Here is a 17,360-nt window from a genome sequence, read left to right as displayed (position 1 = left end):
CAGGGAGCAGCAAGCACTTTAGCTGGCTTAGTAAAACATGTGAGAGACAGATAAACCCCATAAAAATCCATGGTCTGCTAGTCCTCAATGAAGTTCCTAGGGCTCAATGGTCTACAGCATGTTGGGCTATCCCTCCAGGTCAAAGACAAGTTATTGCGTCTTCTACTGATTATGACCCAAAAAGTGGGCTCTGTGAACTTAGGAGGCAATACATACATACCACCTTTGAATGTGTCCCTCTGACTCATTATCTGAGAGATTCATAAATTTAATAGTTTTTAATGGAATTGGAGTGAATAAAGACTCTGCTGCAATTCCAACTTGCAGTGTAGCTGCTCTGCCGTATGCTGGGCCTTATGACCTAGCTTGTCTACTGATATTCTCGGTGCCTGGAAAATAGGGGTGATGCATGGAGCCCCAGGGAAGCATCAATAAGTGAATCACAACCCTGATCTTTGGGTCACTATATTCTGAAGATTTGTGTCCTCCCCAAAATGTACATTAGAATCCTAACACTCAATGTAAGGAATGCTCCTCATCAACGATGGCCTAGATTCTGCCACTCCAGCCAACACGAGAAACCAGTGCTGAGCCCTCAGCCCGGCCCCATATCCTGGGGGGAACAGCCAGTCATCTAGCAACAGGTCGGTGTACAAAAGGGGCAGTAAACTCTCCTCGCTGGAATAGTTATACCCTGAATATGGACTCACTGTCCTTGCCACATGCTTCTGCCAGTGCCACTAAGTAGAGACTTAAGAAATACCTCATTTATCATCATGATAACCAATGTAACACTATATCTGATCAAGGAACTTATTAATAGCAAAAGAAATGTGTTAATACGCTCAAGCCCACTAAATCTGCTCATCAGTGAGTACGCCATCACCCAGAGGCACCTGGCTTGATTGAAAGGAGGAATGGCCGACTGCAAACTCAGTTGTGCTGCCAGCTGGGAAACAACACAACGAAAAACTGGGTCCTACCTTACAATAACAAGTGTATGCTTTGAACCAGTAAACAAAATATATGCTTTTGCCTTCCCCACAGTCAAAACACACAGGTCTGGTAATCAAAGGGTAGAAGTGGGAGTGACTGCCTCTCGGTATTATACCTAAGAGCCCACTCATAAGATTTTTACTTCCAGTCTCCATGACCCTGAGCTCTGCTGGAATGGGTCCAAGGAAGAAAGATTTCCACCAGAGGACATAGCAAAAATTCCATTTGGGGGGATGAAGAGGATTACTCTACTGATTAAGAGTGAGGGATTCATGATCACCAAGGGAATATTACGTTGCTGTCAAACAGTGCAGACTGGGGCTACCCAGGAGATTCTCTGAAGAGCCTCACGGTACTTCCACATCTAAAAGCTAAAGTTGACTTCCGCGGAGAGCGAAGACTACCAGCATGTCCTTCCTGCAGACCACCTTACACGCAGTGCCCAAGTCCTGAGCTTTGGCAAGGAGAGAGCGGACATTGTGGGTGTTTTCTAACTGGGTGTGAGTGAAATGCAACGGGACAAGGGCTTATGAACAGAAGATATTCAAGATTTTAAAAGAACCACTCAAGAGGGTCTGAAACTGCATTCTACATGTCTTCTGAGAATTGCTCTGCAAGGTGCAAATAAAATGGCAAATCTCGATTAAGGAATTCAGCGATAAGCAAGCAAGTTCACTCTTCTCTTCCAGTGTAATCATGGATATGCAATCTTATTGTGTGGTAGACACAGTTCTGAACACTTCTGTCATATTCCTTCATTGAATCCTCTCAACTCTATGAGAGCCAGACTTCCGGGAAGATGGCATAAGAGTAAGACGCGGAGATCACCTTCCTCTCCACAGATACACCAGAAATACATCTACGCGTGGAACAACTCCTACAGAACACCTACTGAACGCTGGCAGAAGACCTCAGATCTCCCAAAAGGCAAGGAACCCCCCACGTACCTGGTTAGGGCAAAAGAAAAAACTAAACAGAGACAAAAGGATAGGGACGGGTCCTGCACCAGCGGGAGAGAGCTGTGAAGGAGGAAAGGTGTCCACACACTAGGAAGCCCCTTCGCGGGTGGAGACTTCGGGAGGCGGAGTGGGGGAGCTTGGGAGCCGCGGAGGAGAGCACAGCAACAGGGGTGCGGAGGGCAAAGCGGACAGATTCCAGCGCAGAGGATCGGGCCAACCGGCACTCACCAGCCGAGAGGCTTGTCTGCTCGCCCGCCGGGGCGGGCGGGACTGGGAGCTGAGGCTCCGGCTTTTGTCGGAGCGCCGGGAGAGGACTGAGGTTGGCGGTGTGAACACAGCCTGCAGGGCGTTGGTGCGCCGCGGCTGGCCGGGAGAGAGTCCGGGGAGGGGTCTGGACCTGCCGAAGAGGCAAGAGACTTTTACGTCCCTCTTTGTTTCCTGGTGCACGAGGAGAGGGGATTAAGAACGCTGCTTGAGAGAGCTCCAGGGACGGGCGCGAGCCGCGGCTAAGAGTGCGGAGCCCAGAGACGGACGTGGGGCGCTGGGGCCGCTGCTGCCGCCGCCAGGAGGCCTGTGTGCGAACACAGGTCACTAGCCACACGCCCTTCTGGGGAGCCTGTGCAGCCCGCCACTGCCAGGGTCCTGGGATCCAGGGACGGCTCCCCGGGAGAGCGCACGGCGCGCCTCAGGCTGCAGCGTCACGCCGGCCTCTGCCGCTGCAGGCCCGCCCCGCACTCCGTGACCCTCCCTACCCCCCGGCCTGGGTGAGCCAGAGCCTCCGAATCAGCGGCTCCTTTAACCTCGTCCTGTCTGAGCAAAGAACAGACGCCCTCCAGCGACCTACACGCACAGGCGGGACCAAATCCAAAGCTGAGCCCCTGGGAACTGTCAGAACAAAGAAGAGAAAGGGAAATCTCTCCCAGCAGCCTCAGAAGCAGCGATTAAAGCTCCACAATCAACTTGATATACCCTGCATCTGTGGAATACCTGAATAGACAAGAATCATCACAAATTAAGGAGCCCTGTGGATGAAAGGCTCTTGGTGCTGCAGCCAGGACTCAGTGCTGTGCCTCTGAGGTGGGAGAGCCAACTTCAGGACACTGGTCCACAAGAGGCCTCCAAGCTGCACATAATATCAAACAGCAAAAATCTCCGAGAGATCTCCATCTCAACGCCAGCACCCAGCTTCACTCAACGACCAGCAAGCTACAGTGCTGGACATCCTATGCCAAACAACTAGCAAGACAGGAACACAACCCCACCCATTAGCAGAGAGGCTGCCCAAAATCATAGTAAGTCTACAGACACCCCAAAACACACCACCAGACGTGGACCTGCCCACCAGAAAGACAAGATCCAGCCTCATACACCAGAACACAGGCACTAGTACCCTCCACCAGGAAGCCTACACAACCCACTGAACCAACCTTAGCCACTGGGGACAGACACAAAAAACAACAGGAACTACGAACCTTCAGCCTGCAAAAAAGGAGACCCCAAACACAGTAAGATAAGCAAAATGAAAAGACAGAAAAACACACAGCAGATGAAGGAGCAAGATAAAAACCCACCAGACCTAACAAATGAAGAGGAAATAGGCAGTCTACCTGAAAAAGAATTCAGAATAATGATAGTAAGGTTGATCCGAAATCTTGGAGATAGAATGGACAATAGAATGGACAAATTGCAAGAATCAGTTAACAAGGACCTAGAAGAACTAAAGATGAAGCAAGCAACGATGAACAACACAATAAATGAAATTAAAAGTACTCTAGATGGGATCAATAGCAGAATAACTGAGGCAGAAGAACGGATAAGTGACCTGGAAGATAAAATAGTGGAAATAACTACTGCAGAGCAGAATAAAGAAAAAAGAATGAAAAGAACTGAGGACAGTCTCAGAGACCTCTGGGACAACATTAAACGCACCAACATTCGAATTATAGGGGTTCCAGAAGAAGAAGAGAAAAAGAAAGGGACTGAGAAAATATTTGAAGAGATTATAGTTGAAAACTTCCCTAATATGGGAAAAGAAATCATTAATCAAGTCCAGGAAGCACAGAGAGTCCCATACAGGATAAATCCAAGGAGAAATACGCCAAGACACATATTAATCAAATTGTCAAAAATTAAATACAAAGAAAACATATTAAAAGCAGCAAGGGAAAAACAACAAATAACACACAAGGGAATCCCCATAAGGTTAACAGCTGATCTTTCAGCAGAAACTCTGCAAGCCAGAAGGGAGTGGCAGGACATATTGAAAGTGTTGAAGGAGAAAAACCTGCAACCAAGATTACTCTACCCAGCAAGGATCTCATTCAGATTTGATGGAGAAATTAAAACCTTTACAGACAAGCAAAAGCTGAGAGAGTTCAGCACCACCAAACCAGCTCTACAACAACTGCTAAAGGAACTTCTCTAGGCAAGAAACACAAAAGAAGGAAAGGACCTACAATAACGAACCCAAAACAATTAAGAAAATGGGAATAGGAACACACATATCGATAATTACCTTAAATGTAAATGGACTAAATGCTCCCACCAAAAGACACAGATTGGCTGAATGGATACAAAAACAAGACCCATATATTTCCTGTCTACAAGAGACCCACTTCAGACCTAGAGACACATACAGACTGAAAGTAAGGGGATGGAAAAAGGTATTTCATGCAAATGGAAACCAAAAGAAAGCTGGAGTAGCAATTCTCATATCAGACAAAATAGACTTTAAAACAAAGACTATTAGAAGAGACAAAGAAGGACACTACATAATGATCAAGGGATCGATCCAAGAGGAAGATATAACAATTGTAAATATTTATGCACCCAACATAGGTGCACCTCAATACATAAGGCAAATACTGACAACCATAAAAGGGGAAATCGACGGTAACACAATAATAGTAGGGGACTTTAACACCCCACTTTCACCAATGGACAGATCATCCAAAATGAAAATAAATAAGGAAACACAAGCTTTAAATGATACATTAAACGAGATGGAGTTAATTGATATTTATAGGACATTCCATCCAAAAACAACAGAATACACATTTTTCTCAAGTGCTCATGGAACATTCTCCAGGATAGATCATATCTTGGGTCACAAATCAAGCCTTGGTAAATTTAAGAAAATTGAAATTGTATCAAGTATCTTTTCTGACCACAACGCCATGAGACTAGATATCAATTACAGGAAAAGATCTGTAAAAAATACAAACACATGGAGGCTAAACAATACACTACTTAATAATGAAGTGATCACTGAAGAAATCAAAGAGGAAATCAAAAAATACCTAGAAACAAATGACAATGGAGACACAACGACCCAAAACCTGTGGGATGCAGCAAAGCAGTTCTAAGGGGGAAGTTTATAGCAATACAAGCCCACCTTAAGAAGCAGGAAACATCTCGAATAAACAACCTAACCTTGCACCTCAAGCAATTAGAGAAAGAAGAACAAAAAAACCCGAAAGCTAGCAGAAGGAAAGAAATCATAAAAATCAGATCAGAAATAAATGAAAAAGAAATGAAGGAAACAATAGCAAAGATCAATAAAACTAAAAGCTGGTTCTTTGAGAAGATAAACAAAATAGATAAACCACTAGCCAGACTCATCAAGAAAAAAAGGGAGAAGACTCAAATCAATAGAATTAGAAATGAAAAAGGAGAGGTAACAACTGACACTGCAGAAATAAAAGAGATCATGAGAGATTACTACAAGCAACTCTATGCCAATAAAATGGACAATCTGGAAGAAATGGACAAATTCTTAGAAATGCACAACCTGCCAAGACTGAATCAGGAAGAAATAGAAAATATGAACAGACCAATCACAAGCACTGAAATTGAAACTGTGATTAAAAATCTTCCAACAAAGAAAAGCCCAGGACCAGATGGCTTCACAGGCGAATTCTATCAAACATTTAGAGAAGAGCTAACACCTATCCTTCTCAAACTCTTCCAAAATATAGCAGAGGGAGGAACACTCCCAAACTCCTTCTACGAGGCCACCATCACCTTGATACCAAAACCAGACAAGGATGTCACAAAGAAAGAAAACTACAGGCCAATATCACTGATGAACATAGATGCAAAAATCCTCAACAAAATACTAGCAAATAGAATCCAACAGCACATTAAAAGGATCATACACCATGATCAAGTGGGGTTTATTCCAGGAATGCAAGGATTCTTCAATATACGCAAATCTATCAATGTGATAAACCATATTAACAAACTGAAGGAGAAAAACCATATGATCATCTCAATAGATGCAGAGAAAGCTTTTGACAAAATTCAACACCCATTTATGATAAAAACCCTGCAGAAAGTAGGCATAGAGGGAACTTTCCTCAACATAATAAAGGCCATATATGACAAGCCCACAGCAAACATCATCCTCAATGGCGAAAAACTGAAAGCATTTCCACTAAGATCAGGAACAAGACAAGGTTGCCCACTCTCACCACTCTTATTCAACATAGTTTTGGAAGTTTTAGCCACAGCAATCAGAGAAGAAAAGGAAATAAAAGGAATCCAAATCGGAAAAGAAGAAGTAAAGCTGTCACTGTTTGCAGATGACATGATCCTATACATAGAGAACCCTAAAGATGCTACCAGAAAACTACTAGAGCTAATCAATGAATTTGGTAAAGTGGCAGGATACAAAATTAATGCACAGAAATCTCTGGCATTCCTATATACTAATGATGAAAAATCTGAAAGTGAAATCAAGAAAACACTCCCATTTACCATTGCAACAAAAAGAATAAAATATCTAGGAATAAACCTACGTAAGGAGACAAAAGATCTGTATGCAGAAAATTATAAGACACTGATGAAAGAAATTAAAGATGATACAAATAGATGGAGAGATATACCATGTTCTTGGATTGGAAGAATCAACATTGTGAAAATGACTCTACTACCGAAAGCAATCTATAGATTCAATGCAATCCCTATCAAACTACCACTGGCATTTTTCACAGAACTAGAACAAAAAATTTTGCACGTTGTATGGAAACACAAAAGACCCCGAATAGCCAAAGCAATCTTGAGAACGAAAGAAGGAACTGGAGGAATCAGGCTCCCTGACTTCAGACTGTACTATAAAGCTACAGTTATCAAAACGGTATGGTACTGGCACAAAAACAGAAAGATAGATCAATGGAACAGGATAGAAAGCCCAGAGATAAACCCACGCACATATGGTCACCTTATCTTTGACAAAGGAGGCAGAAATGTACCGTGGAGAAAAAACAGCCTATTCAATAAGTGGTGCTGGGAAAACTGGACAGCTACATGTAAAAGTATGAAGTTAGATCACTCCCTAACACCATACACAAAAATAAGCTCAAAATGGATTAAAGACCTAAATGTAAGGCCAGAAACTATCAAACTCTTAGAGGAAAACATAGGCAGAACACTCTATGACATAAATCACAGCAAGATTCTTTCTGACCCACCTCCTAGAGTAATGGAAATAAAAACAAGAGTAAACAAATGGGACCTAATGAAACTTAAAAGCTTTTGCGCAGCAAAGGAAATCATAAAGAAGACCAAAAGACAACCCTCAGAATGGGAGAAAATATTTGCAAATGAAGCAACTGACAAAGGATTGATCTCCAAAATTTATAAGCAGCTCATGCAGCTTAATAACAAAAAAACAAACAACCCAATCCAAAAATGGGCAGAAGACCTAAATAGACATTTCTCCAAAGAAGATATACAGAGTGCCAACAAACACATGAGAGAATGCTCAACATCACTAATCATGAGAGAAATGCAAATCAAAACTACAATGAGATATCATCTCACACCAGTCAGAATGGCTATCATCAAAAAATCTAGAAACAATAAATGCTGGAGAGGGTGTGGAGAAAAGGGAACCCTCTTACACTGTTGGTGGGAATGTAAATTGATACAGCCACTGTGGAGAACAGTATGGAGGTTCCTTAAAAAGCTACAAATAGAACTACCATATGACCCAGCAATCCCACTACTGGGCATATACCCTGAGAAAACCATAATTCAAAAAGAGTTATGTACCAAAATGTTCATTGCAGCTCTATTTACAATAGCCCAGAGATGGAAACAACCTAAGTGTCCATCATCGGATGAATGGATAAAGAAGATGTGGCACATATATACAATGGAATATTACTCAGCCATAAAAAGAGACGAAATTGAGCTATTTGTAATGAGGTGGATAGACCTAGAGTCTGTCATACAGAGTGAAGTAAATCAGAAAGAGAGAGAGAAATACCGTATGCTAACACATATATATGGAATTTAAAAAAAAAAAATGTCATGAAAAACCTAGGGGTGAAACAGGAATAAAGACACAGACTTACTAGAGAATGGACTTGAGGCTATGGGGAGGGGGAAGTGTAAACGGTGACAAAGCGATAAAGAGGCATGGACATATATACACTACCAAACGTAAGGTAGATAGCTAGTGGGAAGCAGCCGCATAGCACAGGGAGATCAGCTCGGTGCTTTGTGACCGCCTGGAGAGGTGGGATAGGGAGGGTGGGAGGGAGGGAGACGCAAGCGGGAAGAGATATGGGAATATATGTATATATATAACTGATTCATTTTGTTGTGAAGCTGAAACTAACATACCATTGTAAAGCAATTATACTCCAATAAAGATGTTAAAAAAAAAAAAAAAAAAAGCTAAAGTTAACAAAAATCTAAGCAACCAAGAAAAGGCTGGTTCAGATCCTTCAGGTACTTGACATCCCCAGAAAAGTACGAATCTGTGATTCAAGTTTATTTATAACAGTGGGACTTCTGAATCATAAGGATTCATGACACACATTTTTAAATGCCCTCAAAAAGGTAACCTCACCTACTGGCTAAAAGTTGCCCCTGTAACTGTACTTTGAATATAAGACAGTACTTTGGATATAAGACAGTGCAAGGTTTCTTCCCTTAATTTGACATTATGATGGATAGAAACAGTATTTGGTTATCATTTTAATTTGCACTTCTCTGATTAGACTTGAAGCTGAATATCTTTATGAATCTTTGTTACAGTACACAGATTAACTCTGTGTTATATACAATGCAATAATTTACAGATTTTCTTACCATGAAATTTTATTTATGATTTGCGGGGGATATAAAAGTTTCTAAACTATATATAGCTAAACTATCACTATCTCCTTTCATGGTTTCTTTCAACCCTTTTCTGCTCAGAAAAGCTCTCCTTGCCCATATGTAAACATATTTTCTTCCAGCTGTTTACAGTTTCTTTCTCATATATAATTCTTTAATACATCTGGAATTGACTTTTGTATGATATAAGCTGAGAAAACATTTTCCCACACAGTTAACCAATTATACAAAGTAAACGTTTCCTTTTTTAAAAAAAATCTTTCTTTTAAGATCAAAGCAGATTTTTTCCCCACTGATTACCATATTAATAGCAATGCTATGGGGAAACAAACAAAAAAAAACCTCTAGGAAAACCTGATCCATCAGGAGGCACTGACATTGCAGGCTCACAGCAAACCTACACAATGAACTTACAAGACCATTCATCCCTCAAAGGGTTATCATTTCTAGAGACACACAAGACCCTATTTTATCTCCTGTCATTTTCAATATGAGTATGAAATCGTTTGGAGAAATAGGTGAACACTTGGGGGCTATTATTTCATTTTTATCTAACCCTGACAGCTCAATTTCACTGCCTGTTGTACTAGATAGATTTGAGAGCTGACATCATAGAAACTGTGCTGAAATTTAATCCATAAAAGGCTGATGGTGATGAAGCTAAGCAGGAAAAAATATCTACATAATGTAGCAAAGGTTATCGTGGGCTCCTGATATGAGGTTTCAGTTCTCCAGCAGACAGGCAGCATCACGGTTAGCTCGGAAACACAGCTGCTAGCGGAGTTTCAAGGCACAGGTGTGGAAGGGAGAAGAGTTTGCTATACAAACTCATCACAGAGAATTTTAACATCTCGCTAACCTGAAGTCTGCCTCCCTTTCGCATACCTTTATATTCAACATTGCATTTTATATGCACACTAGTGTAATATCTGGGCTGCAAAGCAAAAAGGAACAAATACCAACCATTCTTCCATAGTCTGGACTGGTTACCTATGTGATTTTGAAAGTAATTTATATTATTAATTTTAATCTACAAAGCCTAAACAAATCTGAGTTTTGACACACATATATCCCCATATCTCCTCCCTCTTGTGTCTCCCTCCCACCCTCCCTATCCCACCCCTCTAGGTGGTCACAAAGCACCGAGCTGATCTCCCTGTGCTATGCGGCTGCTCCCCACTAGCTAGCTATTTTACACTGGGTAGTGTATATATGTCCATGCCACTCTCTCACTTCGTCCCAGCTTACCCTTCCCCCCACCCCATGTCCTCAAGTCCATTCTCTACATCTGCGTCTTTATTCCTGTCCTGCTCCTAGGTTCTTCAGAACAATTTTTTTTTTTTTAGATTCCATATATATGTGTTAGCAATTCTGCTTCTTGACCCGTAAATCCTAAAACATTTACTCTCTGTTTCCAGAAGTTTTCTAGTTCCTAACCTAGATCCATCTCAGCAATTCTAGGATCTCCCCAATATCCTACAACAAGTAAAAAGCCAGATCGAGAAATAGGCGATAAACCATATGTTCAAGAGCACGGACCAGACAGTTTCAAAAACGTTAATCGAGAAGCAACAAAGGATGAAGGGAGGGGCTTCCCTGGTGGCGCAGTGATTGAGTCCGCCTGCCGATGCAGGGGACACGGGTTTGTGCCCCGGTCCGGGAAGATCCCACATGCCACGGAGCGGCTGGGCCCATGAGCCATGGCCGCTGAGCCTGCGCGTCCGGAGCCTGTGCTCCGCAACAGGAGAGGCCACAACAGTGAGAGGCCCGTGTACCGCAAAAAAAAAAAAGGATGAAGGGAACCTGAGGTGCATCAGAACAGCTTCTCCTTTTAGAGGAAGGAGGTGAGACCCAGAGACAGTGAGAGATCTGCCTAGTTGAGAACCAGTCCATGTACTCCTGGATCCTCGCCCTGCCTCTTCCTCCGCTTTTCTAGGCTGCTCCTCTGGGCTTTCAGCTACTCATTCCAGAAGCTCAAACAAATCAGAACTATGACCAAACCACCAGTCAAGACCGCCTTGCAAAAATGTAAACCAGAACCAACTTTAACACCCTGCCTTGGACTGTACTCAGATCTAGGAAACTCCAAGCACTTCCCAACATCCTGCTTCAGTGTTTCCAAGCTGAGGTGACAAGTGAAACATGAAACCCTTGGAAAAATCTAGGAAAAAAATTTTGAATACCAGGTACATAGGGGCCAGGAAATACTACTAATAAAACTAATAAACAGGGGTCAAATTTACGTCATTGGTGAAACTGTCAGAGAAAATCTTACCGTGCTTGACAGCTGAGCAGCAGCATCTCGTGGTTATGAATCAAAATATACAGAAGAACCAGGAAGGATTTTGCTCTGATGGATGTCGAGGGGCTGTCCAGTAAACGGATAATTGTAGAGACAAAATCCTGTGGGAGACGTTAGAATATTTTTTGAGAAAACACGAAATAAATAGAGCAGTCAACTCTGAGGGTCAATAGACTGTAATAACCAAACAGATAGCAGAAAATAAAATAGTATCAGCTATTGCTTTTGCATTTTTAATTTGTGCTGCTCCCTATACCAAGTTATTAATATGTATGATCTCATTTAAACCTGAAAAGAAGTTATGAAGAGTTGATAATATTATCCCTATTTTAAAGAGGAAAAGGAATCTTGAAAATTTAAGCACTTTGCCCCAATTCACAAAATTGAATTCAAATCCAGGCCAGGCAGATGACAAAGCCTGCTTCTTAACCCCTCCATCACACGACTAGAAGCGTAGCAATAAATAACTAGAACTGAAAGTCACAACTGCATGGAGGCATCAACTTCTGAGCAAACCTGCACACACAGAGATCACGTCTCTAGTGTACACAGCTGAGGTCCTACAGACATAAAATAAAAACAACAGCCAGGGCTTCCCTGGTGGCGCAGTGGTTGAGAGTCCGCCTGCCGATGCAGGGGACATGGGTTCGTGCCCCGGTCCGGGAAGATCCCACATGCCGTGGAGCGGCTGGGCCCGTGAGCCATGGCCGCTGAGCCTGCGCTCCGCCACGGAAGGGGCCACAACAGTGAGAGGCCCACGTACAGCAAAAAAAAAAAAACAACAGCCAGTATGGGACACAAAAGAAAAACCTATATTTCTATAACATTCTTTAATTAAAGGTTTAATACAACACAGAGGAATAACTGTTGACAAGTATTAGTGTCATTTTCTCTTCTAACAGACAGATTTGTACATCACTTCAGGTGCCTATTGATATGCAAAAAAAAATGGAATACACACACACAGCGTTAATGAATGTTAAGCAGGCAGAAATATGGAATCGTATTGTTAGCAAGATGGCTACAGAGAGCAGGAATGTTAAGTTCCCTAGAGTCCTTGACAGAGGTAAGCACCTAGCAGTGACACTGTGTGTCCAACGTAGATGTAAAAAGCTCAATTTTTTGCCGAAGTTCTTTTACATTGAGTGCTATATTGTCAGGCAGGAAGAGCTTACACAGCCAGGTATATGCTTCTATTTAAGGATGGAGATATACCTATACATCTGTATAACTATTTATCTGTACCTCTGCATCAGGCTCACCTAGATCCTGAACCAAATAAACTAATTCATCAATTGGAGTAAAAAACAGAATCAACTCCAAGGTGCCTTTGAGTAATAGATCTGTTTCCACCTTTCCAGTCGACAGTAGAAAACCCATTTCCCCACAGTCAGCTCCCAAGTTCTAATTTATACACTGTGGTCCAAGGACCAAAACCACAAATCTGTTTCCCACATTAACATTGCTCCCACACATCCACGTGCCTAATTCCAAAACCATTCAAATACCCACTAGCCATGGACTTAAAAACAGTTCCAGATTATAGAAGACTAGAGAGTCATGATAACTGACTGCAATTCAAGATCTGGAAGTTTTATTTCACGTCAAAGAACATTACTGGGACAATTTCAAAATCTGAATATGGTCCAGATTAGCAATTTATGTTAAATAAATGTTAGCTTCTTGCTTTTTAAATTGATGGCTTATTTTTTAGGGAATATTCAGTGAAGTAATTAGAGGTAAAGGAGCATCAGGTCTGTGACCTCATCTCAAATGAATAGAAATACACATACACACACACACACACACACACACACACAGACACTCACTCACATGGTAAAAGATAGAAACTATAAAGCAAATAAGGTAAAACGTTAACATCTGGTGAATGTGGGTACAGGATATAGTGCAATTCTTTGTATTCCACATCCAACACTAAACTTGGCACCTACCCTAAGCATGATAATCCTACTATGAAGGTCATCAATGAGCACCCTCCTTGACTCTTCCTTCCTCTCTTAGGTGTCCAACTGATAAACCAATTTCTATGAGAACACCACTCACACTGTCATTGCCCTATTTCAATGCATCCTTATATCTTTCTTGAATTACTGTAGCAGGCTTTGTCTAACTTTGCTTTCTTCCACGTATTCTACAAGTTGCAGCCACAGTGATCTTCCATAAGAGCAAATACATTATTCGCCTATAAAATATCCTCAGCAGTTGCTAAAACCCTTGAGAGAAGCTAAAGTCCCTTATCATGGCATACAAGGTCCTTCATGATCTGGCTTGTTATTACCTTTCCAAAATCACTTATCGTACTACCACTCCTCTCATATACTCCCAACAGTCACCATGAGGAAATAAAACAAGGAAGCGGAGAACACAGGAAAGAGGCAAAGGGAATCCCAGGATGATTCCACGGTGATAGCTACTATAACCAGGTACAGAGGCTGCCTATTCATAACAGAGTTGGTCAGAAGGCTCCAGGAGAGATATCTTTAAGAAGAAAAAATTGACAGAATACCTGATGCATCTGAATGCAATTTGAAAACAAAAAGTGATGTTATAAAAGTTTGCTAAATGTTGATCTAACCAAAATTAATACACTGAGTCATGAGTGGTGGTTCTGTCCTACTTGAAAATAAGCCCTAGACAAATCTAAGATTTAAAAAATAAACACCAAATGATTAAAAGATCTAGAAGATGCCATGGAAGATACAGATACATATTTATGCATATTTAAAATCTCAGATTTGAGGGCTTCCCTGGTGGTGCAGTGGCTGAGAGTCTGCCTGCCGATGCAGGGGACACGGGTTTGTGCCCTGGTCCGGGAAGATCCCACATGCTGCGGAGCAGCTGGGCCCGTGAGCCATGGCTGCTGAGCCTGCGCGTCCAGAGCCTGTGCCCTGCAACGGGAGAGGCCACAACAGTGAGAGGCCCATGTATCGCAAAAATAAATAAATAAATAAAATCTCAGATTTGAGAAAATGTTCATAAATAATGTATTAGAAAGGAAGAAAGCAAGCATGAGAAATGTGAATACCAAAAAATGTTAAATTCTATATGGAGATAAAACACTATAAATGAACAAAAAAGAATTGCATAAACAAGGTAAGATAATTGTAGCACATTTTATGGATAACTTGCTAAATTTCTTGATATATAAATATCACTAACAACAACACAAAAAGAACTAAGGGAAATGAAAATAACTAAGAGCCCTAGAGACAACTGAAACCTCTGATCTCTTCTACATGGAACATTATCCCAGAATAATTTAAGACGTTTCAAAATGTACAGAACACAGGACACAAGTTTCATATAAAGCTATTCTAAGAAGGCAACAAAAAGTGAGAATTAAAGTACTTCAGCCAATGAAGAGTCTCCAACACCACCCAAGCAAAACAAAAAAATGAAACAGAGGGAATCTGTAATATAACAGCTCAATCAGAAGGAAGTATCATTAAACAAGCATTTATAGACATAAAAAAGGTCCAAAACAGTTAGCTATACAAGAAAAGAAAGTATAGACACTATGCCTTAGGAACACAGATGCAAAAAAATCCTCAACAGAATATAAGTTGAATCCAGCAATATATTAAAAGTATGATACATTACACTCAAGTGGGATTTATCCCAGGAATTCAAGACTGGTTCGATATGTGAAAATCAATCAGTGTAATTCACCATATTAATAGATTAAAAAAGGAAGACCACACAATCACATCAGTTGATAACAAAAAAGCATCTGACAAAATTCAATATCCACTCATGATAAAATCTCTCACCAAACTAGGAATAGAAGGGAACTTCCCCTGTCTCAAAAACATCTAGAAAAAAACCTACAGCTAACTACTAAATGTTCAAAGACTTGATGCTTCTTCCCACCCTGAAACTGGGAATTAAGCAAGGCTGTCCCATCATTCATAATTCAATATTTTGCTGAAAGTCATAGGCAGTGTACAATAAGGACAGAAAAGTAAACGGTATTCAGATTGGAATGGAAGAAATAGTATCAGATATCAAGACAATATAGAAAAGCCCAAATAATCTAAAAAAAAAAAAAAAAACTTCTGAACTAATAAGTGAGTTTTCGCAAGGTATCATATATATGTATACACTGGAATTTGTACATTCCAGTCATAATGAACAACTGGAAAACAATTTTTTTTAAATAGCTACAACAACAAAAGAAATATAGGTATAAACCTTAAAAAGTATGCCAAGAATCTGTACACAGTAAACTACAAAACAGTAAGAAAAAATTTTTAAGATATAAATAAAAGACATTATCTGTTCACGTATTAAAAGACTCAAGATAGTTAATATACATATCAATTCTCCCCAAACTGACTCATAGATTTAATGCAATTCCAATCAAAATCCCAGCAGGATTTTTAGTAGATACAGACAGGCTAATTGTAAAATTTATACGTAAAGGCAAAGCAACTAGCATAAGCACAACAATTTGGGGGGAAAAAAGACAGGAGAATCACACAATGGTTTTAAGACATTTTAAAAACTACAGTAATCAAAACAATGTGGTATTGACAAAATGACAGACACACAGACTAAGGGGAAACAGTAGAGAGTTCAGAAATATTATAGTCAATTGGTTTATGACAAAAGTACAAAGGGAATTTTGGAAAAAAGTTTTTGCTATAAACAACTGGATATCCACATGCAAAAAACTAAACTTCAACTCATACCTTGCACCATATACAAAAACTAACCCAAAATGGATCATAGAACTGAATGTAAAATGTAAAACCACAAAATCTTAAAAAGAAACAGAGGGGGGAAAAAAAAAAAAGAAACAGAGGAGAAAACCTTCATGACCTTAGGTTAGGAAGAATTCTTAGATATAAACCAAAATCGCAATCCATAAAAGAAATAATTGATGAATTAAACTTAGAATGTCTCCTCTGGGGAGGACACTGTAAGAAAAGATAAGCCACATACTAGGAGAAAGTATTTGTTACCAGAATATATAAAGAACTCTCAAAACTCAACATTAAGAAAAGTATTTTTCAAGGACAAAATATTTAAACAGACATTTCACCAAAGAATGTACACAGATGTCAAATAAACACATGAAAGGATGTTCAAATCATAATCATTATAGTAACGCAAATTAAGATCACAAGACACCACAACACATTTATTAGAAGGACTAAAATTAACAATGACAAGTATGTGGAGCAACTAGAATTCTACATACACTGCTTCTGGGAACGCAAAATGGCACAATCATTCTGGAAAATAGTTTAGCAGTTTCATAAAAATGTTAAACACAGGGACTTCCCTGGTGGCGCAGTGGTTAAGAATCCGCCTGACAATACAAGGGACACGGGTTTGAGCCCTGGTCCGGGAAGATCCCACATGCCGCGGAGCAACTAGGCCCGTGCACCACAACTACTGAGCCTGCACTCTAGAGCCCGCAAGCCACAACTACTGAGCCCGCGTGCCACAACTACTGAAGTCTGCGTGCCTAGAGCCCATGCTCTGTGACGAGAAACCACTGCAACGAGAAGCCCACGCACTGCAACGAAGAGTAGCCCCCACTCACCACAACTAGAGAAAGCTCCATGCAGCAATGAAGACCCAACGCAGCCAAAAAAAAAAGTTAAACACATATCTATCGTATATGCCCCAACCACCGCATATCATTTCACTTAATGAAAACTTATGTTCACAGAAAAATCTACATGTAAAAGTTGATAGCAACATTACTCATAAGAGTCAAAAATTGGAAACCATCCTTAAGTCCCTGAACAGGTACATGGATAAATAAACTGTGGTATATCCACATAAAGGAATAGTACTCAGCAATCAAAAGGAATGAACTAACGGTACACACAATAATACAGAGGAATCTCAACTGCATGATGTTAAGTAAAAGAAACCAGTCTCAAAAATTACATACTGGGCTTCCCTGGTGGCGCAGTGGTTGAGAGTCTGCCTGCCGATGC

The 17,360-nt window shown here is 40.8% G+C and overlaps 1 protein-coding gene across 9 annotated transcripts in view; it reads right to left on the bottom strand.

Moving 5' to 3' along the window:
- The window catches only part of ULK4 (unc-51 like kinase 4), a 523,006-nt gene that overhangs the window by 379,437 nt on the left and 126,209 nt on the right, over positions 1-17,360 (bottom strand). For all 9 annotated transcript variants that reach the window (XR_003430904.1, XR_003430903.1, XM_027097134.1 and 6 more), the window contains one exon: positions 11,359-11,486. Coding sequence is in view for 7 of the 9 variants with exons in the window: in XM_027097134.1 (XP_026952935.1) it covers positions 11,359-11,486 (128 nt within the window). In the remaining 2 variants the exon portion in view is untranslated. The remainder of the gene's footprint in view (positions 1-11,358; positions 11,487-17,360) is intronic.

This window comes from Aethalodelphis obliquidens, unplaced genomic scaffold (genome assembly GCF_003676395.1).
Source record: "Aethalodelphis obliquidens isolate GAN/ISIS:26980383/991018 unplaced genomic scaffold, ASM367639v1 scaffold112, whole genome shotgun sequence".
Classification (NCBI taxonomy): domain Eukaryota; kingdom Metazoa; phylum Chordata; class Mammalia; order Artiodactyla; family Delphinidae; genus Aethalodelphis; species Aethalodelphis obliquidens.
This window is presented reverse-complemented; position numbering and strand designations above follow the sequence as displayed.